The 27,445-nt window shown below is 53.9% G+C and overlaps 2 protein-coding genes across 12 annotated transcripts; both read left to right on the forward strand.

The window, feature by feature from the left end:
- LOC112545428 (zinc finger protein RFP-like) lies at positions 1 to 10,262 on the forward strand. Its single transcript, XM_075912627.1, has 7 exons — positions 1 to 417; positions 3,344 to 3,439; positions 3,860 to 4,090; positions 4,396 to 4,418; positions 5,136 to 5,251; positions 8,264 to 8,323; positions 9,220 to 10,262. Exons 1-7 carry the CDS (start codon positions 1 to 3, stop codon positions 9,729 to 9,731), a joined length of 1,455 nt encoding a protein of 484 aa, XP_075768742.1. The 3' UTR covers positions 9,732 to 10,262.
- A 6,721-nt stretch (positions 10,263 to 16,983) lies between these two features.
- On the forward strand, positions 16,984 to 27,230 carry LOC142821509 (zinc finger protein RFP-like). 11 transcript variants are annotated; one of them, XR_012898255.1, is made up of 7 exons: positions 16,984 to 18,023; positions 20,740 to 20,835; positions 21,595 to 21,666; positions 21,809 to 22,781; positions 25,422 to 25,481; positions 26,376 to 26,482; positions 26,513 to 27,230. XR_012898255.1 is itself a non-coding variant. In XM_075912654.1 (5 exons), the coding sequence occupies exons 1-5, from the start codon at positions 17,604 to 17,606 to the stop codon at positions 22,669 to 22,671; spliced, it is 732 nt and encodes a 243-aa protein (XP_075768769.1). In that variant the 5' UTR covers positions 16,991 to 17,603; the 3' UTR covers positions 22,672 to 27,230. The 11 variants fall into 11 exon arrangements, 3 of the variants coding, with proteins under 3 accessions (XP_075768768.1, XP_075768769.1, XP_075768771.1); XR_012898253.1 differs by having other exon boundaries at positions 21,809 to 25,591; XR_012898254.1 differs by having other exon boundaries at positions 26,376 to 27,230.
- The last annotated feature ends 215 nt before the right edge of the window (positions 27,231 to 27,445 follow it).

Here is a 27,445-nt window from a genome sequence, read left to right on the forward strand (position 1 = left end):
ATGGCTGCAGCGAGCCCGGTGAAAAGCCTGCAGGAGGAAGCGACCTGTCCCCTCTGCCTGGAGTATTTCAAGGACCCGGTGGTTACAGCCTGTGGGCACAATTTCTGCCGCACCTGCCTCAGCCGGTGCTGGGAGGGTCCCAACCCAGCCGCCTCCTGCCTGCAGTGCAGGGACTCGGTGCAGCAGGGCCCCCTCCGGCCCAACAGGCAGCTGGCAAACATGGTAGAACTAGTCAAACAGCTGAGCCTGCAGGCAGTGAAAGGGGCGGGCAGGGACGGGGTGTGTGAGGAGCATCAGGAGGCGCTGAAGCTGTTTTGTGAGGAGGATCAAGCCCCCATCTGCGTGATCTGCAGAGAGTCCCGGGCTCACCGCGCGCACACGGTGCTGCCCATAGCGGAGGCTGCCCAGGAGTACAAGGTAGGGAACTGCTGCCCTGTCTGCTGGGAATTACTCTGGGTTTTAGTCACTGGCTAATTTCCCTGACTCTTCCTGGAAGAAAAGAAATGCTCTGGTCAGGGGGCAACTGAGGCAACAGAGCAAGTCCTTAAAGACACCGACTGAGGGAAATTTCTCTGAGATGCTCAGCAGAATCCCCAGTTCCTTGGGGAAATGAGGGGCCGTTACCCAATGGGAGGGGTATGGGTCAGCAGCAGGCTGGCTATGGGACTGTGCTGCCTTCAGACTGGAGAAGGGGGGTTACAAGCGGCTGTTGCTACAGATTTATTGCTAGAATTTATTGTTACTTGTATTTGCATCACAGTCGCCCTGACAGATCCCACGTGAGATCCGGGCTCTGCACAAAACCCAGCCGGGGACAATCCCTGCCCTGAGCAGTTTACAATCTAGGAAGACAAAATGTGGAGAGGGAAATTGAGGCACAAAGGCTCAGGAGTCACTCAGTGAGTGAGTGGCAGAGTTCAGCATGGAACCCCAGTTTCTCCAGACCGAGTCCATGAGTTTAACCACTAGGCCATATTGCTTTCTCAACTGCAGTGATGAAATGTGTGAGTTAGGAGGGAAAGACGCCTTGCTATGGGCCCAGGCCCAGCAGGGAGAGGCGGTTTCCCACTGGGATGCTGAACTCCTGGGCTGCTCCATGAGGGGTTAAACTCAGATGCTGCAGCCGACACTAGATGAGGTCACAGGGCTGGATGCTGCGTGGGATCTGGAGCGCCTTGAGTCCACCCACAGCACCACTCCAGGCAGCACAGGGTTATGGCAGGCACCACTGGGATCAGACTGGGATGGAACAAAACTACCCCCAGGCGGGAGCTGCCCGGTGCCAGTCTGACCTGTGCCAGTGGGTAGCTGGGCACGGACCAGCCAGCGAGGTTCTGTTAGTCCCACCAGGCAACCTGTGGGAATCTCCCAGAATGCACTGCTGCCGGGAGCTGTACCAGGGACTGGGGCAGCAGGTACCTGCCCAGAGGGCATTGCTCTAAAAAGGGTTTAGGGCAGTGCTGGGGCAAACCTGAACCCTACTTACTACAAATCAACCTATTTAATTACGGGGGCCACTGAAGCATCCCCAGAGCACAGGACATGCTCACGTCTACCTGCCCAGGCCCACCCTCAACGCTTGGTTGGCCTCTGTGGGCCTGTCCCTGCCTCTGTCAGACCATCCCCACCTACGTCATTCTGTGTGGAGGTGCCACCCCCTCCTGCCCCCACCCTCACAGGTGTCCTGCTGCAGTCTCAGTCTCCTCCTGTCCCTTTCTCACCAGACAAAGCCACGGCCTGGGCTGAGTCCCCTCCGGGCAGGAACAGAGCCCCACAGAACTGGGACTGTGCAGCGTAAAGCCTGACAAATGGCCTTGTGACGGGCTGGTCCCGTCACCCTTGCTGAGCCCAGGCAAGTGCTGGCTATGTTGCCGCGCATGCATGGTAAGCCGGCGGCTGCTTTTAAGTGCGGCACCGGCACACCTGGGGGTGGGGGTGTGCCTGCGGGGAGCAGAGCGGGGCAGAAGAGGCCGAGGCATTGGGAGGATGGGGGCAACCCACCAGAGGCAGAAGAGGGCACCACAGGAACACGGCAGGAGAGCCAGGGCAGCCGAACCCACAATCGTCCTGCTCCGTCCCCAAGAAGACAGAGGGCACGCAGGAGGCGGCGACATGGAGCCAGAGCCAGAACCGGAGGGGGCCAAGGCTGTAAAGGCTCAGCGAAGGGGCACCAGCCAGGAGGCGAGCGGAAGTCGCCCGAATCCCGAGGAACCCCCACGGCCGGAAGAGGTGACTAGCCCCCTCCTCTGAACAGAGCGCTGGGACGCGACGACACCTAGATCCATGGAGCAAAGGGCACCCAACATCGCCGAAACAGCCTGTAGTAGAGGTAGGAAAGGGGCCCGGATAGAGGAGCACCTGTAGGAGGAGCGACTTCCAGCAGTAGCCCTGAGAAGGGCGGCAAGGAACAGACATTTAGGACCTCGCCAGCCAGGTAAAGGCCGGACATCGTACCCTTCTGGTCCTGAGGAAGAGAAGACGCTCAGGAGTACAGGAGAGCCCAAGCACCCCTACACCACGCCCGTAGTGTGGGAGGCGATCCGCCCACAGGAGGATTGGCGAGAGATAGACTTTGGGGACAGGGACTGAGAACTCAATGGGCCCTGGGTGAAAGCGGGAGGATTCTGGTCATATCGGGGCCACCCCGATATAGGGGAACCCAGCATGCCCTACAGGCCTAGAGCAAACCGTCAGTGGGCAGGGGAGAGCCCCTCCGTGAACTTAACGCGAGCCTGCCCTGCCCCACAATCCTCCGGGGCTAAGAGGGTAGGGGGGGTGGTCGACCCCTGACAGGCCTCCTCAGGCCCTCAGACGGGGGAAGGGAGGGAGACAGAAGAGCCTGGTGATCTGCCCAGGGGCCCATTGACGTTGCTCTGCTGAGCCTCCCTACAACTAATGGGCTGGCCCTGGGGCCAAGCCTAGCTGTGTCCAACCAGCGCAGCCCCCAGAGCTGAGCTCCCAGCCCCTGTTTAAGCCGTGGTGGCTCTTGGGATTGGCGTCTCTTAGCTATTTCAATCCCCTCACACAGAGATGTGTTGATTCACCCCCAGTGCGAGTCAGGGCCGGTTCTGGGCTGCGCTGCCAATTGTTTCACACACACCAACAACGCGCGCTGATAACTGAGCTCTCTCTCGAACTACTAAACAGACTCAACCTGCCTCGGTAACAGACAGATTCTGACACACTCCCAGGATGTATTAATAAGGTTTCATCTGCTTGGGGGCCCTGATGTCACACAGCGACTGGGACCAACAGTCACTGGGGCTGTGGGTGGGAAAACGCCCCGTTCCCCACCCCTCTCAGCCTCACAATGAAACCTCCCGGCTCATTTCTGTTTCCTCAGGGGAAAATCCAGGCCCATTTGAAGACTCTGCGGGAAGAGAGAGAAAAGCTGCTGGGATGGAAAGCGACGGGGGAGGGGAGAAGTCAGGAGTATCTGGTAGGTGCCTGTGGCTATGGACCGGCAGGGGGAGGTCTGAATGTTGGGCAGCAGCTCAGGAGAGATTCAAATGCTGCCCAGCTGATTAGCAGAATGTTCACAGCTACATTTTGTTTCAACTGGTGGTGCACATTTACATGCCTTGGTGAACACTGAAAAATGTATTCCACACATGGATGGAGAAGATTAAAGAGAACACTGATGCTGAGATCTGTCCCCTGCAGCTCTGGGTGTGATTTTCCAGAACCCAAGAATAACAGAACTTGCTACCCATGGCAGGCAGGGAACCGTCCCTTTTAGAGGGACACATGGGCCAAACAGGAAACTGAGGGATGCCTCAGTCTAGTTCCCAGAGATGGTATTACAGGTTCTCAGGCTCTGCCCATGCCCCTGACCAGCCCTTTCCCTGTTTTCACACAGAAACAGACACAAGCTGAGAGGAAGAAGATTGTGGCAGAGTTTCAGCAGCTGCGGCAGTTCCTGGAGGAACAAGAGCGACTCCTGCTGGCCCAGCTGGAGCAGTTGGATGAGGAAACTGGGAGGCTCCAGACTGACACTGTCAGGAAACTCTCTGTGCAGATTTCCCATCTCAGTGAGCAGATCGGTGAGCTGGAGGGGACGTGTCAGAAGTCAGCAAGTGAATTCCTGCAGGTGAGACTGAGGGAGAAACATCCCAGCTCCCCACACAGGGAAGGGAGGCTCCTGAATCACAAGTGATGGAGTCCAGCTGTCAGATCTGGGTGTAACTCAGCGGGTGCGTTGCTGCCATGTGAGTGACTGTTGTGCTTTGCAGAGTCACAGGCACAGACCTATTAGAGATGGCAAAGCCCCATTTGCTTAGGGGATCCATGGCCCTGGAGCCAGGGCAGGGCCTCTCTTCCCATGTTTGCAAAATCCCTTTCCTGGGTCCTGTGTGTCTCGATAGGGGCTGAGATTCTTTTCTCTCTCCCCTCTAGGATGTCAGAAGCACCTTGAGCAGGTAGGTGTCTCTCACTCCTCTCACACTGCACAGCGCAGGGATAGAGCTTGGAGCTGATGTTGGCACCACATTTCCCCAGGGCCCTGCAGCCAGATGTGAGGGGTTGGTCACAGGCTGGGCACAAATCTCTGATCAGCGTCAGCCTGCGGCTCTCCCCTGGCCCAGCAGACTCTGGAATTCTCCATTGAGGGCACAGTCTGAGCTCAAGTGTCTCCTGGAGCTGTCACCTCCCTGGGGACTGGCTGCCTCAGGGCTGTGGGGTGGGACATGGGCCTGTCACTGCTGGGCACTGGGCACAGTCAGCCCAGGGCAGCAGGGACCCAGAGTCTGTCCCACCCGAGGGCTGTTTGGAGACCTGTGGGAATGGGCTGGGGAGGGGGGAGCTGGTGTCTCAGTCTAGTCCCTAGTGGGCAGATTCCTACAGCCCTTCCCCTGGGAACCTCCTGCCCCTCAGCGCCTGGAGGCCAAGGGGTGAGTTGGCCGTGGAGACTCAGTTCCCCTTTTGTGCCCCAGCTGGTCTCCCCAGGCCAGAGCTGCAGGCTGTTAATGGACCTTTGAGGGGACGTTGCAGGGCCAAGGGCTGCGCTGCCCCTGCTCTTGGACTGGGAGAACTGGAGGATTCGAACTCCAGGCCCAGCAGAGCAGCGACTCACTGGCCAGAGCTGGAGAACTGAGTCACTCGGTGCAGTGTCCCCATGTGACGTTGTCTCTTCCCAGGTGTGAGATGGGGCCGTTCCAGCCACCAGAGGAGATTTCTCTTGAACTGGGCGAGCGAGTCAGAGGTTTCTCCCAGATAACAACTGCGCTGTCGGAGATGCTGAGGCAGTTCACAGGTACCGAGAATGGATGGGGGAGGGGAAAGTGAGTGAAGTATCTGAGCCCAGGGTAAGAGACCGATGCTGGTCATTTGGTTCCTCGTTAGATGAAGTTTCTGTTGAATTGTGAGGTGAGAATGGCACCCACTTGCCGTCCCAGACACTCAGGTGATTCATTGAACCTTATTTGTTCCAAAAGCCACTTTGTAATAACAGCAACTGTTAGAGCACAAAATGGCCAACACAGACAGACAAACGCACAGCTCCGTGCTGCTCTCTGCAGAGACGCTGAGTATACAGACCCCATGGATCACAGGTAGAGCCAGGAGTTCACACACTCTGAACCTTCTGCTCGTGTCAAAGGGACCCAAGTGGGTGAAGTTACTTTGAGGCCAAAATCTTTGCAGGATCTGGGCCTAGGCTGTGACAAATGTCAGGAAGTGAATGAGCCAAACCCAGTGAAGGCTTCAGGGTGGGGGTGAGGGGATGTTGAGGAGAAAGCGAATCTCTTCACAGACTGTCCTGGGCTGGCTGTGAGGCTGCAGGGACGTTGGTTCCTTTGCTGGGAGATGAACAAGTTTTCTCTCTCCTCCTTATGACACCCTTTTAGATATCTGAAAACTGCTATCATGTCCCCCCTCAATCTTCTCTTTTCTAAACTAAACAAACCCAATTCCTTCAGTCTTCCCTCATAGGTCATGTTCTCTAGACCTTTAATCATTCTCGTTGCTCTTCTCTGGACCCTCTCCAATTTCTCCACATCCTTCTTGAAATGCGGTGCCCAGAACTGGACACAATACTCCAATTGAGGCCTAACCAGCGCAGAGTAGAGCGGAACAATGACTTCTCGTGTCTTGCTCACAACACACTTGTTAATGCATCCCAGAATCATGTTTGCTTTCTTTGCAACAGCATCACACTGCTGACCCATATTCAACTTGTGGTCCACTCTAACCCCTAGATTGCTTTCTGCCGTACTCCTTCCCAGACAGTCGCTTCCCATTCTGTATGTATGAAATTGATTGTTCCTTCCTAAGTGGAGCACTTTGCATTTGTCTTTATTAAACTTCATCCTATTTACGTCAGACCATTTCTCCAGTTTGTCCAGGTCATTTTGAATTATGACCCTATCCTCCAGATTAGTCGCAACCCCTCCCAGCTTGGTATCATCTGCAAACTTAATAAGTGTACTTTCTATACCAATATCTAAATCGTTTATGAAAATATTGAACAGAGCCGGTCCCAAAACGGACCCCTGCGGATCCCCACTTGTTATGCCTTTCCAGCAGGATTGTGAACCATTAATAACAACTCTCTGAATACGGTTATCCAGCTACTTATGCACCCACCTTATAGTAGCCCCAACTAAGTTGTATTTACCTAGTCTATTTATAAGACTATCATGCGAGACCGTATCAAACACCTTAGTAAAGTCTAGGTATACCACATCCACCGCTTCTCCCTTATCCGCAAGACTCATTATCCTATTAAAGAAAGCTATCAGATTGGTTTGACATGATTTGTTCTTTACAAATCCATGCTGGCTGTTCCCTATCACCTTGCCACTTTCCAAGTGTTTACAGATGATTTCCTTAATTACTTGCTCCATTATCTTCCCTGGCACAGAAGTTAAATTAACTGGTCTGTAGTTTCCTGGGTTGTTCTTATTTCCCTTTTCATAGATGGGCACTAGATTTGCCCTTTTCCAGTCCTCTGGAATCTCTCCTGTCTCCCATGATTTTCCAAAGATGATAGCTAGAGGCTCAGATACCTCCTCTATCAGCTCCTTGAGTATTCTAGGATGCATTTCATCAGCCCTGGTGACTTGCAGGCATCTAACTTTTCTAGGTGGTTTTTAACTTGTTCTTTTTTATTTTACCTTCTAAAACTACCCCCTTCCCACTAGCATTCATTATGTTAGGCATTCCTACAGACTTCTCGGTGAAGACCGAAACAAATAAATCATTGAGCATCTCTGCCATTTCCAAGTTTCCTGTTACTGTTTTTCCCTCCTCACTGACCAGTGGGCCTACCCTCTCCTTGGTCTTCCTCTTGCTTCTAATGTATTTATAAAAAGTCTTCTTGTTTCCCTTTATTCCGGTAGCTAGTTTGAGCTCATTCTGTGCCTTTGTCTTTCTAATCTTGCCCCTGCATTCCTGTGCTGTTTGCCTATATTCATCCTTTGTAATTTGTCCTACTTTCCATTTTTTATATGACTCCTTTTTTATTTTTAGATCATGCAAGATCTTGTGGTTAAGCCAAGGTGGTCCTTTCTGACACATCGGAATAGTTTGCTTTTGGGCCCTTAACAATGTCCCTTTGAAAAACTGCCAACTCTCCTCAGTTGTTTTTCCCTTCAGTCTCGATTCCCATGGGACCTTACCTATCAGCTCTCTGAGCTTACCAAAATCCGCCTTCCTGAAATCCATTGTCTCTATTTTGCTGTTTTCCCTTCTACCCTTCCTTAGAATTGTGAACTCTGTGATTTCATGATCACTTTCACCCAAGCTGCTTTCCACTTTCAAATTCTCAACCAGTTCCTCCCTATTTGTTAGGATCAAATCTAGAACAGCTTCCCCCCAGTAGCTTTTTCAACCTTCTGAAATAAAAAGTTGTCTCCAATGCAGTCCAAGAACGTATTGGATAGTCTGTGTCTTGCAGTGTTATTTTCCCAACATATATCTGGATAGTTGAAGTCCCCCATCACCAGCAAATCTTGGGCTTTGGATGATTTTGTTAGTTGTTTAAAAAAAGCCTCATTCACTTCTTCCACCTGGGTAGGTGGCCTGTAGTAGACTCCTAGCATGACATCACCTTTGTTTTTAATCCCTTTTAGCCTGACCCAGAGACTCTCAACACTTCCGTCTCCTATGTCCATCTCCACCTCACTCCAAGTGTGTTCATTTTTAATGTATAAGGCAACACCTCCTCCCTTTTTTCCCTGCCTAACCTTCCTGAGCAAGCTGTACCCTTCCATACAAACATTCCAATCATGTGTTTTTGCGCCTCCCTTCTCCCTTCCCCCACCAGATACTCTGCCTTCTGCACTGGAGAGAGCAAGAGGAAAGTCCCTGGGAGCTTTCAAACCAGGTGAGGTTTCAAGTGGAGACTGAAAACATCTTCCTGAGTTTGTAGCTCAAGTCACCAAACAAACCTGCAGTGACCACGACAGGCAGAGCCCCAAACCTGCCCACTGAGTGGTGAGGAGCCCCAGGGGCACTGGAGCAGAAGGACGAGGGGCCGTGTCCTGCCCCTTTAAGAAATGGGATGGTCGGACCCCCCACTTCTCACTATGGGCGCAGTTTGCAGGCAGGGGGCTTTGCAGGCAGGGGCTGCACTTTGTGTCGGGGCAGCTGATCAGCGCAGCCCCTCCTTGGGCACCAGCCTCTGCCCTGTGCTGCCCTTCCCAGTGACCCCACCCCAGATCCCCTTCCCCAGAGGCCCTGCCCCCGGCCAGGCCAGAAGCCAGAGCTGGGCTCCCCCCATTGAGTCCGGCTGCCCTGAGGAGCCCTGGGCCCTCCACTGCTCTGGGGGTGACTAATGCCCAGGCCCTGCTCTCTGGGGCGAGGCGGCTCTTCCCCCACGCTGCCCCCTCCCCTCTGTGCCCTGGGCGGGGGGTGGAGGCTGCAGCAGGGGAGGGAGTTTCCCTCTGGGGGTTAAAGCTGGAACCCGCCTCCTCTTCCCGCCCTCCCCCCACTGGACCCTCCTGCTCTGGGCCTGGCCCTGGGGGGTGGAGCAGCCCGAGCTGGGGGGGCAGGAGGCTGCAGCCTCTGCACACAAATAAGAAGCTGATGAAGCGGGTCCCATTGCCCAGGCTGAGGTGCTGCAGTGACAGCTCGGCTCAGTCTCAGGGCCCAGGGCAGAGGCAGCTCCCTAGGGCCCAGGCCTGTCCCAGCCACAACAGGGCTGCTGGGGAGGGTGAAAAATGGCCCCAGCCGCCCCCAGGGCTGAGCTCTGCCCCTCACGCCCTGATTCTCTCTCCCCAGTGACTGTGACTCTGGATCCAGACACGGCTCATTCCCGACTCGTCCTGTCTGAGGACGGGAAACATGTGAGATGGGAACCTATACGGCAGCCACTGCCCGACAACCCGGAGAGATTTGACTCTGTGTCCTGTGTGCTGGGCCGTGAGGGGTTCACCTCGGGGAGACATTGCTGGGAGGTGGAGGTGGGGGATGAGCGAGACTGGGCTGTGGGGGTGGCCAGAGAGTCTGTGAGCAGGAAGGGAGGGATCAGCCGTAGCCCTGAGGGGGGGATCTGGGCTGTGCAGTGGTTGGGGTGTCAGTTCCGGGCTCTCACCTCCCCTGTGACCTCCCTGCCACTGAGCTCCCCCCACAGGATCCGGGTTTGTCTGGACTGTGACCGGGGGCAGGTGACATTTATTGATGCTGGAACCGAGGCCCCGATCTTCACTTTCCCACCGGGCTCCCTCCCTGGGGAGAGAATCCGACCCTGGCTCTGGGTGGGGATGGGATCCCAGCTCAGCCTGCGCCCCTGAAATCAGCCTCTCTGGCCTCAGACATGCCGGTCTCTGTGACCCTGGAAGAATCCCATGTACCCAGCCCCAGACTCCTCATCTCTATGATGCCTTAAAGCTCCTCCCCTCCCTCCCTCCAGCCCCAGAGATGGGAGGGATAAGAAGACACCCTAGGAGGGGCAGAGGTTTGGGCTGGGCAGGGGTAGATCTAACAGCTGGGGCTGGAGACAGGCAGAGGCTCTGCAGCCACCCTCTGTACTCATCTAGGAGCTGGGCCTGTTGCTGGGCCCTTTTGGGCACAGTACTGCTACAGTGCCAGGAGATGCAGGCATCTGCCTTAGCACCCCCGCCTATCACCCTGCAGAAACAAGTCCCAATGCCTGACATTCCTCGAACCAGTACTGGGTTGTGAGCTGCCGTTTGAAACCCACTGATCTAGGCAGCCCTTTGCCTCTAGCAAATTCTCCTGGTGCTGCAGGCCCTGGGTTGTAGCAGCGTCCCTTGTGCAACAGTGCAGAGAAAGGTGAACATTAAACTCTGGTGCCAAATGAACCCTTGGGAGAAAGAGGCTCCTTGTTAAAATTCAGCGCTGAGCATCGTGGCAGAGACCCCCAGCTAGCCAGTGCCAACCTGGGTCTCCGGAAGACTGGAGAGCCCAGGCTGCAATGACTACACCATTCCCCGGCTACAGTGGCACTGGTGCCATCTGGCTTCCTTGCAGCTGTCGTGTATCTACACCCAAGGGACTTGGGGGCGTAAGCAGCTCCCTGGGCTTTTGGTGAGATTTGTGCTCCCACATCCTTTATGTGTTTTGGAAACCCCAAGTAACCCATCTCCCTGCTCAGGAAGAGCTCGGTTACCCGGAAAGGCAAACAAGGGGCTAAATCCAGGCCTGAGGCAGCAGGAAGCTGCGAGTGCCTGTGATGACAACACATGTATTAAAAGAGACGAGGCAGGTAGCACTAACAATTGTCTGTTTGCACTGGAACAGGCATCTTTGAGTTTCTCTGTTAAGGGAGGCAGGAGTGACAGCACCAGTTCGCAGCACACGGGGGCACATGTGAGCTAGGCGGGGCAGGTGACTGTGTTGAGAGCCCCACTTCTTTCTTCCTAACGTAGGCCCCAATCCAGCAAACAGCAACTGGTGTGATGGGCTCTGCCCGGTGCCAGCTGACTGCCCTCACACAGCTGTTTGCAGGCTTGTCCCCGTAGTCACACCAGGCCTTTCTGGACATACCTAGATAATACGCCTCGTGGCTGCTAATTTTCTCATCCCCCTGCACCTTCTGACTAGAGCAGGAGCAGCGTATGGAAGCGTGTCCCAAGGCAGGGCTGGGGGCATTCTGACCAGGCAGCAGAGAACAGGAGCCCCCTGAACACCGCACTGAGTACCACACATTCCGTAAAGATTGGGCTTGACTCTTGGGCGGGGGGCAAAGGGCTTGTTCTCTCTTCCCAGGTGCTCTGCTACAGAGACTCACGCTATGTCTACGCCACCTCTTTTTTGTGGAGGAAGCAATGCAAGTGAAGCGCTCATTAGCAACTTCTCGTACTTCGTTTGCATATTCTCTTCCGATGCTTTTTGCAGAAGAGGTTTCTGTGCAAAAAAAAAAAAAAAAAGCTGTGTAGATGGGTCCATTTTGCACACAAAAAAAAAACCCCTTTTGCACAAGAGCCCATATTCCTCAAAAATGTTTACAGATTCTTGAGCGCTTCATTTGCATTGCCTCTTCTGCAGAAAACAGGCAGGGTAGACATAGCGTCAGTGTGCTCAGGGGAATCCCCGTGTTCTTTCTGTGATCTTACAGTGGCAGTAATACAGTCCCCTCTGTTCACAGGGGACTACTGAGCCCAGCGGGGGGCTGAAAGGGACTTGGGCCCTGGGCCAAGCCTGCCCAGCTCCCTTCTCCAGTAGTATAAGGAACTTATGTCTGGACTCTCATCTTGCCCACATTGGGTTGACCATAGAGGCTGCGTCTAGACTGGCATGATTTTGCGGAAATACTTTTAATGGAAACGTTTTTCTGTTAAAAGTATTTCTGCAAAAGCGTGTCAAGATTGGCACGGATGCTTTTGCACAAAAAGTGCTTTTGCACAAAAGCATCCGTGGCCAGTCTAGACGTGATTTTGCGCAAGAAAGCTCCGGTGGCCATTTTCACCATTGTGGCTTTTTTGTGCAAAACAGTCCTTCCCAGTCTACACTGGCCCTCTTGCGCAAGTATTCTCGCGCAAGAGGGCTTTTTCCCGAGCAGGAGCGTGAAAGTATTTGCACAAGAAGCACTGATTTTGTACATTACAAAGTCAGTGCTCTTGCGCAAATTCAAGTGGCCAGTGTAGACAGCTGGCAAGTTTTTGCGCAAAAGCAGCTGCTTTTGCGCAAAATCTTGCCAGTCTCGACGCACCCAGATAGTTTTCAAGTATCTCAAAGGGTCTCACAAGGAGGAAGGAAAAAAATTATTCTCCTTGGCCTCTGAGGACAGGACTAGAAGCAAGGGGCTTAAACTGCAGCAAGGGAGGTTTAGGTTGGACATTAGGAAAAACTTCCTGCCTATCAAGGTGGTTAAACACTGAAATAAATTGCCCAGGGAGTTTGTGGAATCTCCATCCCTGGAGATATTTAGGAGCAGGTTGGCCAGACACCTGTCAGGATGATCTAGACAATGCTTGGTCCTGCTCTCACGGACTGGACTTGATGATCTCTCAAGGTCCCTTTCAGTTCCAGGAGACTAATGGCCTAAATTCTTGCTGCCCAAGGGGTCCACCTAAGTGCACTCTCAGGGTACATCTACACTGCAACACCATTTTGGGATACCAGAGTATCTCAAAATAGCTACCTCACATCTTCACAGGAAGCACATTATTTCAGGCTCGCTATTCCGACGTGCCTGTAAGTCTCATTCTACAAGGAGTAAGGGATGTTTCCAAATAGCGCGTTATTTTGAAATTTGGTGCTGTGCGCCAAATGATAAAATAAGCAATTTTGAAATAGCATTGAAATAAGATACACAATTTGCATAGCTCATATTGCGTATCTTATTTCAAGATACAGTGCAGTGAACATGCACCCCAGCGACCTAGCATGAGACACCACCCCAGGCGTATCTCTGAAAGAAGCAGAGAGGCTACGTATAGACTGGCATGATTTTCCGGAAATGCTTTTAATGTTTTTAAGGCGAAGGCTGAAAGTTCAACCAAGCCCCCTCCTGGGGGCCTGTAACTGTTGCTGTCCCTGCTACAAAGACAGGGCCCAGGTGCAGGGAGCCAGGTCACATTCTCCTGCCGGACAGCCTTAGCCCTGGCTACAGAGAGAAGAGGCCAATGCAAACAGCCCCATGGCAGAGAGGGAGTCAGCACGTCGGTGGGTGGGGCAGGGAGCTGGCGGCAGAGCTGGGCTCTAACTCGCTGGGTGACCTTGGCCAATGCAGTGAACCTCTCCCTGCCTCCATGTCCCTGTCTGGTCAGCAGGGACAGCAACACTCACTGGCCCCATAGGAGGTGCCCGGTTTGATGCTTCACCCCACGGCCTAGCAATGAGCACCCAACCTCCCCCTGTGCTCGGGGAGCCAGGTTTGCTGTGTGAATTCTGTGGGGCAGGTGACATCAGGCCTGGGCACTGGGATTAGTTACCAGTTTCCCTGGCCCTGGAACACTGTTGAGTTCACAGCTGTGATGCCTGAGTGGTTAAGGAGTTAGACTAAAAATCTAACAGGGTTTTTTTTGTGCCGGTTCAAATCCTGCAACAAGCTATACAACTCCTGAGACCCACCACCTGTCAATCTCCTTCTGTTCCTTTCAGAGAGACACCTGTCCCTGGCTCTGCAGGCCATAGGCTGAGCTGGAGACAGACATGGGGGAGAAGGGCAATTGGAGACATTTCAGAAGAGACTTTAATCCTTTCTATACCCCCATTCTCCCCAAACTCTCCCCTGTAATGCTCATGCTAGACTATCCTTCTGGGCAAACGTTGAGTCTAGATATTCCCTAACACCACACAAGTTAGATCCCAACACCACATTCATTTCTCTCAATACCTGGCTTGAGTTTCAATATTACTGCACCTGTAACAATGGGATTCGGTTCCGAGTGCCCAGAGTTTCCATTAAACAAGTCGTAAATTCAGCTGCCTGAATATGGATGTAGGTGTCTATACTTAGGCTCCTGTATTTCAATCCACTTCATTCATTTAATTGCAGCCCAGACCTAGTCCCTCTCATCAAAACTAAACCAGCAGAGATTAAGTGAAATCAAGGGGACCATTCAGATGCTTAAAATTGAACGCACCTGCTGAATGGTTACACAAGGAGATCCTAAGATTCATAGATTCATAAGATCAGGAGGGATCATTAGATCTTGTAGTCCGGTCTCATCTATGTCACATTTAATCCATTTATCCCCTAGCAATCCTGTATTTCCACAAAGCATGTGTCCTAGAAAACCATCTACCTCCTTCCGTTTCAAATGCATTAACTGCTTTTCCGTAACAACTTCATATATGAGCAGCTGCAGCCATTTAGACGCAAAGTCGCACTGTTAGCCCCACAATCTGGATCAGAGGTGTCATAAAAATGTTTAACTTCACATCTGAGTCAGCATTATAGTCTGTGTCCTCAGTGCTAAGAAAACATCTGTTTTACGAGTGACGAGTGAGCACCAACTATTCTCCTGTAGAAACAAAGGGGGAAAAGAGAGATAGGGCCAGGTCAGCACTAGGCCAGACACCCAGCCAATGCAAAGAAGGGTTATTAGTTTCAAAATCTTGGATTCTGGCAACACAGCAGTGTAGGCTTGTCAGAAAGAGCACCAAGCAAATGTATCATAACTGTAGATATAACCTATATGAAAATCTGTGACATTAAAACGTGCAATCAGAGGTACAGATAAATGTGGAAACCCGCCGACATTTATACTTGCAACACATAAAGTAAGAGGAAAGTAAAGTGCGCACTTCTGTGTTTGCCGGACAGGGAATTGCTTACAGAAAGACGTCTCACGGGGGAGCCGTATGAGTGTGGAACTTTAAAAAGGATGAATGGTTGTGTAGTACCTCAGTGACTAACAAAAGTCTATAGCTAGTATCCTGAGCTTTCGTGGGCACAACCCACTGCCATAGGACCACTGCTCCTCTGAGGAAGTGGGCTGTGCCCTTGAAAGCTCATGCTACTACCTATTTTTTTCTCCGTCTCTAAAGTGCTACAGCACCACTGGTTTTTAGGGAAAGAAGGGTTTTTAATACATTGTCAGTTACAAAAGGATTTTCCAAAGTATCTGTTGCTTTCACATTTACAAATCTGGCCCATAGTGAGTATTTGGGATCCAAGATCTACCCAAGTGGTGACCTGTGACAAAGCCCTAAAGTGCTGGGTGGAGAAGCAAAACAGCAGCTGGCAAAAGCCACCCCCATTGGAGGATGAAAGGAAAGGGAAGGAGTTTTGAAACCGCCCCAGGAAAGCTGTCAGCCTGGACATCACATGGGCCCAATGAGCAAAGATCTGAAGCTGCAGCACAGACGGAAGCACTGGCCCAGGGCACTGCTGAAACTGTCAGCAACAAAGTGCGGTCCAGAATTTCCTGGTATTAAACACACACACGCGGCTTGTTTTCTGGCAATCCCAGGGAGTTGTTATCCGTAACTGAGGAGCAGAAAGACCAGGGGCTGGAGGAGGCTGAGAAAGGAAAAGCCACGAGCCCCAGACAGACACAGATCGGGGCTCTGTGGGAAACACCGAACGAGGGTCTGCGCTGCCCGCGGAAACACGCTCCGGCATTAACAGCAGCTGCTGCGCTGGGGGCCCGGGTGGGGGGGGGGGGGCAGAGCCCCGCGCTAGGGCCAAGGGGCGCTGCAGATTGAGCCACGCGCGGACCCGCCCGCATCCTGCCGCGCTGCGAACGGGCCCGCGGGTCCCCCCCACGGACCCACCCGGGCAGAGAGGATCGCGCGGCGCTGGGGGGGGAGGGGGAAGCGGGAGCAAGGGAAAGTGCCCTGTCTGCACAGGGAGCTTGTAACCCCCCCCCCCCCCGCTCCCCTCTGCCCCACGACCCCCGCAGTGCAACCCCTCCCCCGTATCCTCCTTCCCCCGCACCCCCCCCCCCAGCATCCTCTGGCTCTAAGCCCCCCGCCCCGCGCGCACCTGGCTGCATACGCACGGGCCCCCCCGAACGGAGTATGCGCAGTAGCCGCTGCTGAGGCCGCTGCCCTCACTTAGTGCGCAGGCGGGCAGGGGCTAGAGCGCTGGGTGCAGCTGTCCCGGGCTCGGTCCGGCGTCCCACGGAGGCAGCAGCAGCAGCGTGTGAGCGGCAGCCCCCCCCCCCCCCCCCCCCAGCAGCGCCCGGCGCGGGGAGTCGCTGCCTCCTGCCCTCGCCCCGCTCCCCAGGGGTTGCCCCGAGCCTGAGCTGGGCCCCGCGTCCCTGGGGCTGCCCCTGCCCGGCCTGCGAGTGCGGCTCCGGGAACTAAGGGGTTAACTCCCCTCCCCCCCCCCCCGCAGTCTGCGTCTCCTTTGGGAGGGGGCGAGGCTGCTGCTCTGTCGCTGTGTGCACTGAGGGCACAGGGATGTGGGGGCAGCGGGGGCCGAAGGAGGATGGGAGGGGGCAGGGTTGCACTGCGGGCAGGAGGGGGGCGTTGCAGGGGAATCAGGCTGAGAGGGGAGGGATCATGGGGTTAGGGAGAGTGAGGCTGGAAGCCAGAGCTGGGCCGTGGGAAGAGCTGCCTAGGGAGCCCCGCCTATTATGGGGAGCCCCAAACTCCCCATCTGCCCTGGGCAGGGGGTCCAGGGAGCCTCCAGCAGCCCCCAGCCTGTGCCCCCCCCCCCCCAGGACTGGCCGAGGGTTTGGGGAGCCCAATCACCAACCCGCAATACAAACACAAAATATAGGGAGCTGCCTGGCTCCCCCGCCCACCCTGCTGCAGGGTTTGAATCTGTCTCTGCAGCCACTGCACTGCAGGGCTTGGCCAGGCACCAGTGGAATATCTGTGCCCTGGGCTCCCAGGGCTGCTCTGCTGGGGTGGGACTCTTAGGGACAGAAGCACCAATGAGCAGGGGTTTGGTGCTACCTCCCCCCCACCCCTTCGGCAGTTGGGCTGAGCAGCTAAGGCCTGGGGTGTCTGTGCTGGAGACCCGGGGGGTCCAGTCCTCCCTGTGCCCTTGTGCAACTTCCCTTCATTTAGTAGTGAAAACAGGTTGGGAATGTGACCAGAGTGAGTCCTTGGAAAGAAACAAACCCCCTGGACTGTTTTATGTGTAGAAGAAAGCCCCTCGTCTCTCCTGCAGCTAGTTGCAAGGTCTCTGACTACAGGGTGTTGCTGGTGCTGCCTGGCTCTGATCACTTTGTGCTTTTCGGCCTGGCTGCTCCAGCAAACGGCTCCACGGACAGACCTGAACAAATGCACGTTCTCATGTCTCTGTTTAGCTCACTCCCAAGTCAGGGGGGCTCTGCTCATTTGCTGCTGGGACCACCACCTGGCTCTGGGCACATTCCAGCCCCTGTGCTGGGGGTGGAGGGAGCATCACTGGGGTTTTACAGGGACATCGGCATCCTCCTCCCCTATTGCGCTTGCAGGGGGTCTGTGTGTCTCAAAAGTCATGTGCTACAGGACAGACCCAAGCAGGAAAGCAAGAGAAGGCCCTGGCTCATACCTACAGCCCCCAGCTAGAACCTTTCCAGCACATCAGCAAGGCTCTGCGATCTCTCCTAGGTGATGATTTTAGGACCAGAGCCCTAGTGGGACATTTTTCACTAAAGCCTCCAGGGCTGAATTGTTTCCTTTGGGGCCTTTCCAGCTCAGCAAACAGCCTGAGTCAGTTCCAGGAAGGGAAACGCCCCATTGCTGTCAAGGGCGGGACACAGTGTGAGCTCAGGAAAGTGAAACTAACCTTGTTCCCCAGCCCAGAGGCAGCCATGGCTGCAGAGAGCCCCGTGGAGAGTCTCCAGGAGGAAGCGACGTGTCCCCTCTGCCTGGAGTATTTCACGGACCCGATGATCACCGACTGCGGGCACAATTTCTGCCGGGGCTTGAGCCAGTGCTGGGAGGGACCCAGCCCAGCCATCACCTGCCCGCAGTGCAGAGAAACTGTGCAGCAGAGAAACTTCCGGCCCACCAGGCAGCTGGCAAACATAGTAGAACTAGTCAAGCGGCTGAGCCTGCAGGCACCAAAGGGAGCAGGAGGGGAGCACCAGGGGGTGTGCGGGGAGCACCAGGAGGCTCTCAAGCTGTTCTGCAACGAGGATCAGACTCCAATCTGTGTGATTTGCCATCTGTTCCAGGCTCACCACGCTCACAGGGTGCTGCCCATACAGGAAGCGGCCCAGGAGTACCAGGTAGGGAGTTGCTGCCACCTTGAATCTACTGTCTAGTTGAGAGTGTTTATCTGCCCGTGTCTGTGTGTTCGCCTGTTTGTTCAAGCACTAAGCAGTGAAAGCCAGGGCCATGGCATTCAGCGTGTGGCTTCCTCTGATTGTAACTTAAAGCCACACGGGTTTGGCTGTGCCAGGGCAATGGGAGGAGCCTGGGATGGGGGCTTCTCATCAAACCATACAGATAAGAGACAGACTCAGTGGGGATGTGAACGGGGCTGGATGGGGGCACACACCTTTCTCTGTCTGGGACTGCCCCTGTCCCAACCCTCTCCCCACCCATGGGCCCTTTAGGAAGGGTGGGCTGAAGCCCCCCCCCCCCCCCAACATTCCTGTGGAGACATTGGAGACTTCACCAGGGCGTGAGGGGATAATGCCCAGTTTGCTGCATTCCTCACTCTGGCTGGGGAGTGCAGGGGGCAGACAAACCTGGACCTGCCTGAGCCAGGGGGCACGTACCCCTCTCCCAGCTGGGCCCCTGGAGCTGCAGCGACCATGGTGAGGCTCCTCACCTGGCCCCAAGCTGCTGGATGACAGAGAGCTGGGGTAGTGCTCTCTCCCCGGGGGACCCTGCACCCTGACCCCCTCTTGCCCAGCCCCACCCCAGAGCAATGGCTGGAATGAAGCTCGGACATTCTCATGTTATTCTCCAAACTATACAAATTGAGTTCAGGCCTCAAGCAACGTCAGTTCAATCTTGTAATAAAATCCGTGCTCTGGCATCGCAGGCAAAAGCTCAAGTCTTTAAAGCTGCAGGACGTTAGAAACTTCCCTGAGAGATGCTGAGTCCTTCTGGAACCCAGCTAGGTTTAAAAGCTCTTTTTTCCCAGTGGAGGCTGGGTCGTAACTCAGAAGAGCTGCCACTGACTTATCTGAGCCAGTTGCCTGCAGCTTGGAAAAGGGGAAGTTCCAGGCTCTTGTTGCCGTTATGAATTTGTCTAACAATGCGTTGTTGTTACCTGGATTTGCATCACAGTCGCCCTTAGAGACCCTAGAGGAGATCTGGTCCCTGTACAAAACACAGCGAGGGACAAGTCTTGCCCTGAGCAGGTTACAGCATAACTAAGACAAACAAAGGCAAGGAGGGAAACTGAGGCACCAAGAGTTGCCCAGGGTCAGTCAATAGTTCAGTGATAAAAATGGGATTAAAACAGGTCTTCCTCGATTCATTCCAGGTCTCTACCTGATGGTGCTACCTCAGCATCAGTCCTACAGTGATGAAGCATGGCCCTTAGGAGGGAAAGATGTGTTCATAAAGGCCCAGCAGGTTTTCCACTGGGATGCTGAACTCCTGGGCTCCTCCAGAGATCTGGGCTGGGCTGGATGCTGTGTGGGCTTTGAATCCACCCACAACAGGGCTCCAGGCAGCACAGGGCCATGCCAGGTACCACTGGGATCAGACTGGGTTGGAGCAAAACTTACCCCAGTTTGGAGCTGCCCGGTGCTGGTCTGACCTGTGCTAGTTACAGTGGGGGAGGTCTAGGTTGGATATTAGGAAAAATTATTTCACTAGGAGGGTGGGGAAGCACAGGGATGGGTTCCCTAGGGAGGGGTTGGAGTCTCCATCCCTAGAGGTTTTTAAGTCTTGGCTCGACAAAGCCCTGGCTGGGATGATTTAGTTGGGATTGGTCCTGCCCTGGGCAGGGGGCTGGACTTGACCTCCTGAGGTCTCTTCTAGCCCTAGAATTCTGTTAGTCCCACCAGGCAGCCTGTGGGAATCTCCCAGAATGCACTGCTGCCGGGAGCTGTACCAGGGACTGAGGCAGCGGATACCTGCCCAGAGGGCGTTGCCACTGCAGGGCAGCGTTGGGGCAAACCCAACCATCCTGAACAGAAATCAGCCTTTTAATTAAGGGAGTCACTGGCCCATCCCCAGAGCACAGAACATGCCCAAGCCGGCATGCTGGGCCTTCCATCAACTCTGCGTTTTCAAAAGATCCACATTGAATGGACGCTATCTCGCATTTCAGTTGTGATTACTGTGGACGGAGTGGCCACCGGTGCTTTTTCCTGAAGGCCTCTTTTTTCAAAAAAACACTCTCTTCTGTGTCCACACACACCTTGTTCCAACAAAGCTTTTTCAGAAAAAGGCTTCTTCATTGTAGAAAGAGGTTTACCGCTGTCAGAAAACCCCTCTGTTCTTTCAACTTTCTGTCAAAAGAATGCAATAGCTGTATGGACGTAAGTGTCGTTTTTCCAGGAAAATGGCCATTTTTCTGGAAAAATCCTGCAATGTAGACATGCCCTGAGCCTCTCTGTAACTGATGGGTTTGCCCTGGTGCTTAGCCCAGCTCTGACCAACCAGTGCAGTCCACAGCCCCTCTTTAAACCCTGAGGCTTCTGGGATTGGTACCACTTAGTTATTTAAATCTTCCCAAACAGAGACGTATTGATGGCCCCCAGTGTGAGAGTCAGGGCTGGATAGGGGTTGTGCCTGATAATGAGCTCTCTGATAAATGAGATCTCATGCTAATTACTAAAAAGACTCAAGCTGACTTGGAAACAGTCAAATTCTGACACACTCCCAGGCTGTATTAATAATGTTTCATCTCCTTGGGGTCCCTGATGTCACACAGCGACTGGGACCAACAGTGACTGGGGCTGTGAGTGGGAAAACGCCCCGTTCCCCACCCCTCTCAGCCTCACAATGAAACCTCCCGGCTCATTTCTGTTTCCTCAGGGGAAAATCCAGGCCCATTTGAAGGCTCTGCGGGAAGAGAGAGAAAAGCTGCTGGGATGGAAAGCGACAGGAGAGGGGAGAAGTCAGGAGTATCTGGTAGGTGCCTGTGGCTATGGGCCAGCAGGGGGAGGGGCTGTTTGGAGGCAGGCTCCTGTGTGGCCTTGGGAAGGTGGGATGGCGAGTTGCTCCATGACCATGGATTGCTGGGTTAGATCCATGTGCAGACAGGCCCTGAGCTGCCATGTCAGGGGATAAGTTAATGTCCAGCCCTTGTGGCTTTTCCAGAAACCCTCCTCCAGTGACCTGCATGTCCCTGGGAAGGGCTGTCTGCTGGGTCTGCTCTTTTGCTGCATTAACAGGTTTGCTTCTGTTCTCTCCCTGGGTATCTGTGTCAGGGTGGGGCTGAGCAGTGTTCCCAGGACACTGAGTGCTTGGGTGGCAGAGGAGGAGAAATTCAAATGCTGCCCAGCTAGATTAGCACAATGTCCACAGCTAAGTGGTACACATTTGCACATGCCTCAGTATATATAGACATTTTTTCCACACCTGGATGGAGACTATTAAAGAGAACCTTGGTGCTGAGTCCTGCCCCCTGATGCTCTGGGACTGAATTCCCAGAGCCCGTGAACAACAGAACATGTTGCAGGGAACCGTCCCTTCCAGTGGGACACGGGGCCAAAGGGGAACCTGAGGGATGCCCCAGCTTAATACCCAGAGATGGTATTACAGGTTCTCAGGCTCTGCCCATGCCCCCGACCAGCCCTTTCCCTGTTTTCACACAGAAACAGACACAAGCCAAGAGGCAGGAGATTGTGGCCCATCCAGACTGACACTGTCAGGAAACTCTCTGTGCAGATTTCCCGTCTCAGCGAGTGGATCGGTGAGCTGGAGGGGACGTGTCAGAAGCCAGCGAGTGAATTCCTGCAGGTGAGACTGAGGGAGAAACGTCCCAGCTCCCCACACAGGGAAGGGAGGCTCCTGAATCACAAGCGCTGGGGTCCAGCCGTCAGATCTGGGTGTAACTCGGCGGGTGCATTGCTGCCATGTGAGTGACTATTGTGCTTTGCAGAGTCACAGGCACAGACCTATTGGAGATGGCAAAGCCCCATTCGCTCAGGGGATCCATGGCCCTGGGGCCTCTCTTCTCCATGTATCCAAAATCCCTTCCCTGTATGTCGGATGGGGACGTGAGAAGCACCCTGAGCAGGTAGGTGTCTCTTGCTCCCCTCACACTGCCCAGCGCAGGGGAAGAGGTTGGAGCTGATGTTGGCACCACATCTCCCCAGGACCCTACAGCCAGATGTGAGGGGAAGGTCACAGGCTGGGCACAAATCTCTGATCAGCGTCAGCCTGCAGCTCTCCCCTGGCCCAGCAGACTCTGGAATTCCCCATTCAGGGCACAGTCTGAGCTCAAGTGTTTCTTAGAGCTGTCACCTCCCTGGGGACTGGCTGCCTCAGGGCTGTGGGGTGGGACATGGGCCTGTCAGTGCTGGACACTGGGCACATTCAGCCTAGGGCAGCAGGGACCCAGAGTCTGTCCCACCCGAGGGCTGTTTGGAGACCTGTGGGAATGGGCTGGAGAGGGGGGAGCTGGTGTCTCAGTCTAGTCCCTAGTGGGTAGATTCCTCCAGCCCTTCCCCTGGGAACCTCCTGCCCCTCAGCGCCTGGGGGCCAAGGGGTGAGTTGGCCGTGGAGACTCAATTCCCCTTTTGTCCCCCAGCTGGTCTCCCCAGGCCAGAGCTGCAGACTGTTCATGGGACCTTTGAGGGGATGTTGCAGGGCCAAGGGCTGCGCTGCCCCTGCTTTCGGGCTGGGAGAACTGGAGGGATTCGAACTCCAGGCCCAGCAGAGCAGCGACTCACTGGCCAGAGCTGGAGAACTGAGTCACTCGGTGCAGTGTCCCCATGTGACGTTGTCTCTCCCCAGGTGTGAGACGGGGCCGTTCCAGCCGCCAGAGGAGATTTCTCCTGAACTGGACGAGTGAGTCAGGGGTTTCTCCCAGCAAACGACTGCACTGTCGGAGACACTGAGACAATTCACAGGTACCGAGAATGGATGAGGGAGGGGAGAGCGAGTGAAGCGCCAGGGCCCATGTAAAGAGACCGATGCTGGTCATTTGGTTCCTCGTTAGATGAAGTTTCTTTCGAATTGTGAGGTGAGAATGGCGCCCACTTGCCATCCCAGACACTCAGGTGATTCATTGAACCTTATTAAACAGAATGAAGTTTAATAAAGACAAATGCAAAGTGCTCCACTTCCAAAGGAACCATCAGTTTCACACATACAGAATGGGAAGCGACTGTCTGGGAAGGAGTATGGCAGAAAGGGATTTAGGGGTTATAGTGGACCACAAGCTGACTATGAGTCAGCAGTGTGATGCTGTTGCAAAAAAAGCAAACATGATTTTGGGATGCATTAACAGGTGCGTTCTGAGCAAGACACGATAAATCATTCTTCCGCTCTACTCTGCTCTGGTTAGGCCTCAGTTGGAGTATTGTGTCCAGTTCTGCATTTCAAGAAAGATGTGGAGAAATTGGAGAGAGTCCAGAGAAGAGCAACAAGAATGATTAAAGATCTAGAGAACATGAGCTAGGAGGGGAGGCTGAAAGAATTGGGTTTGATTAGTTTAGAAAAGAGACGATTGAGGGGGGACATGATAGCCGTTTCCAGGTATCTAAAAGGGTGTCATGAGGAGGAGGGAGAAAACTTGTTCATCTTGGCCTCTGAGGATAGAACAAGAAGCAATGGGCTTAAACTGCAGCAAGGGAGGTTTAGGTTGGACATTAGAAAAAACTTCCTAACTGTCGGGTGATCAAACACTGGAATAAATTGCCCAGGGAGGTTGTGGAATCCCCATCTGTGGAGATATTTAAGAGTAGGTTAGATAAATGTCTATCAGGGATGGTCTAGACAGTATTTGGTCCTGCCACGAGGGCAGGGGACTGGACTCGATGACCTCTTGGGGTCCCTTCCATTCCTAGTAATCTATGATTCTATGATTTGTTCCAAAAGCTGCTTTGTAATGACAGTGACATTAGAGCACAAAATGGCCGACACACAGACAGAAACACGCCCAGCTCCGTGCTGCTCTCTGTGGAGACGCTGAGTACACAGACCCCACGGCTCACAGGTAGAGCCAGGAGTTGGCAAACTCTGAACCTTCCGCTCATGTCAAAAGGACCCAACTGGGTGAAGTTACTCTGAGATCAAAGTCTTTGCAGGCTCTGTGACAAATGTCAAGAATTGAATGAGCCAATCCCAGTGGAGCCTGCAGGGTGGGAGGGGATGTTGAGGAGAAAGCGAATCTCTTCACAGACTGTCCTGGCTGGCTGTGAGGCTGCAGGGAGGTTGGTTCCTTTGCTGGGAGAGGCCTGAATGAGGGATGAAGTAGGAGGCTTCAGACCTTTTTATATTAAATACGTGAGCGTACGGCTACACTGCAGGACAAAGTCGAATTAAGCTACACAACTTAACATAAGAACATAAGAACGGCTGTACTGGGTCAGACCAAAGGTCCTTCTAGCCCAGTATCCTGTCTGCCGACAGTGGCCAGCACCAGGTGCCCCAGAGAGGGTGGACCAAAGACACAATCAAGCGATTTGACTACTGCCATCCCTCTCCAGCCTCTGACAAACAGAGGCCAAGGACACCATTTTATCCCCTGGCTAATAGCCTTTTATGGACCTCACCTCCATGAAATTATCCAGCTTCTCTTTAAACTCTATTATAGTCCTAGCCTTCACAGCCTCCTCTGGCAAGGAGTTCCACAGGTTGACTACACGCTGTGTAAAGAAGAACTTTCTTTTATTAGTTTTAAGCCTGCTACCCATTAATTTCATTTGGTGTCCTCTAGTTCTTCTATTTAGGGAACTAATAAATAACTTTTCTTTATCGGCCCTCTCCACACCACTCATGATTTTATAGACCTCTATCATATCCCCCCTCGGTCTCCTCTTCTCTAAACTGAAAAGTCCCAGTCATTTTAACCTCTCCTCATATGGGACCCGTTCCAAACCCCTAATCATTTTAGTTGCCCTATTCTGAACTCTTTCTAAGGCCAAAATATCTTTTTTGAGGTGAGGAGACCACATCTGTACACAGTATTCAAGATGTGGGTGTACCATAGTTTTATACAGGGGCAGTAAAATATTCTGGGTCTTATTTTCAATCCCTTTCCTAATAATTCCTAGCATCCTTTTTGCCTTTTTGACTGCCGCTGCACTCTGTGTGGAAGTTTTCAGAGAACGGTCCACGATAACTCCAAGATCTCTTTCCTGATTTGTCGTAGCCAAAGTTGCCCCCATCATACTGTAAATAGCCTTTTATGGACCTAACCATAATTGCCTAGCTGCAGTCGAAGTAGCATAACTTACTTGCTGGCGCTGTCCACGCAGCAGGCAGTGGAGGGAAGAGCACTCTCCCTCCGGCTTCCCTTACTCCTCGTGAAATGAGGGGTACCGGCACCGACAGAAATGCCCCTCAGTTTGATGAGCTGTCTAAATTCGACTGCTAATTTGAACCCTTGGAAATTGACAGCGGCAGCCTCAGTCTTCTCTGCAGGATAGACGTATCCAAGTGTGTGTCTGCTGTAATGAAAACTCAGGTCTGGGTGTTAGGATTGGGGATGTTGTGGGCAATATGGACTCCTAAAATCTCACCTTTCTTCTCCCTTCCCCCACCAGACACGCTGCCCTCCGCACTGGAGAGGGCAGGAGGAAAGTCCCCGGGAGCTTTCAAACAGGGTGAGGTATCAAGTAGAGACTGAAAACACCTTCCTGAGCTTGTAGTTCAAGTCACCAACCAAACCCCCAGCGACCATGACAGGCAGAGCCCCAAACCTGCCCACTGAGCGGTGAGGAGCCCCAGGGGCATTGGATCAGAAGGACGAGCGGCCGTGTCCTGCCCCTTTAAGAAATGGGATGGTCGGACCCCCCACTTCTCACTATGGGCACAGTTTGCAGGCAGGGGGCTTTGCAGGCAGGGGCTGCGCTTTGTGTCGGGGCAGCTTATCAGCGCAGCCCCTCCTTGGGCACCAGCCTCTGCCCTGTGCTGGCCCCTCCCAGTGACCCCACCCCAGATCCCCTTCCCCAGAGCCCTGCCCCCGGCCAGGCCAGAAGCCAGAGCTGGTCTCCCCACATTGAGCCCGGCTGCCCTGAGGAGCCCTGGACCCTCCACTGCCCTGGGGGTGACTAATGCCCAGGCCCTGCTCTCTGGGGCGAGGCGGCTCTTCCCCCGCACTGCCCCCTCTCCTCTGTGCCCTGGGCGGGGGGTGGAGGCTGCAGCAGGGGAGGGAGTTTCCCTCTGGGGGTTAAAGCTGGAACCTGCTTCCTCTGCCCCCCGCCCTCCCACTGAACCCTCCTGCTCTGGGCCTGGCCCTGGGGATGGAGCAGTCCGAGCTGGGGGGCAGGAGGCTGCAGCCTCTGCACACAAATGAGAAGCTGATGAAGCGGGTCCCATTGCCCAGGCTGAGGCGCTGCAGTGACAGCTCGGCTCAGTCTCAGGGCCCAGGGCAGAGGCAGCTCCCTGGGGCCCAGGCCTGTCCCAGCCACAACAGGGCTGCTGGGGAAGGTGAGAAATGGCCCCAGCCACCCCCAGGGCTGAGCTCTGCCCCTCACACCCTGATTCTCTCTCCCCAGCGATGGTGACTCTGGCTCCAGACACGGCAAATCCCCAGCTCGTCCTGGCTGGGGATCGGAAACATGACCAATTGAAGATCTCTCCCCCCTCCCCGTCCCAGTTGAAGGTCTTTCCCCCCTCCCTGTCCCAGTTGAAGTCTCTCTCCCCTCCCTGTCCCAGTTGAAGGTCTTTCCCCCCTCCCCGTCCCAGCTGAAGATCTCTTCCCCCACCCCGCCCTAGTTGAAGGTCTCTCCCCCCTCCCCCTTGTAAATAAAAAGTCTGTTGTTCAGTTGATTCTTGTGTTGGTTATTGTGTTACTAGAGGGTAACTGTAAGAAATGATTTGAGATGCCAATTAGCCACCTAAATTTAAAAGGGTTACAAACTGTGGACACCAAATTCTGTATTCTATCACCGGGGGTCCCTTTTTAAGTGGTCATTGGTTTGTGGTGTATAAATAAATACTGAGACTTTTCAGTAAAATTTAAACCACAAACTATATTTAACATAGATAACAAAGCAAGAACGGTTAAAAGATGCACACTAAAGATTATGTAACATAGTCTAGGCACAGGGAGGATGATTGGTGGTGTTGCTGGCAACCTCAATCCTTTGGTCCTTCCGGGCCTCGGGAGAGGAACAGCCAGGAGATCCCTCGATGGAAGATGACGGCGAAGCTGGCCACCTCAATCCTTTGGTCCTTCCGGGCCTTGGGAGAGGAACAGCCAGGAGATCCCTCGAAGACAACTAGAATCAGGTACCCTGACTTGAGCCTTCCGCACGAACCCTGAATCCTCTTCCCTGTTCTTCGGGACAGGCGATGGTGGCCTAAACCCTAGCCTAAATTAAAAAGAAAAACCCTAACTACGCCCGACGCACCCAACGAACAGTCACGATGACGGCCGACGTGCTTTGAATTGACTCTTTACAATTGGGGGAAGGTAAGGGGAGGGGGTGGGGAAGGGTATGGGATAGGAGCCAGTAGTCTGGGGAGACCCAGGTGACCCTACTACGGGGCTTGGGCAAACATGTGCACCAGGGCCTCTCTGATGTGCACCGCATCCTGGCGTGCCTGGCGGACGGCAGCTGTG

The sequence above is a fragment of the Pelodiscus sinensis genome, chromosome 31 (genome assembly GCF_049634645.1).
Source record: "Pelodiscus sinensis isolate JC-2024 chromosome 31, ASM4963464v1, whole genome shotgun sequence".
Lineage (NCBI taxonomy): Eukaryota > Metazoa > Chordata > Testudines > Trionychidae > Pelodiscus > Pelodiscus sinensis.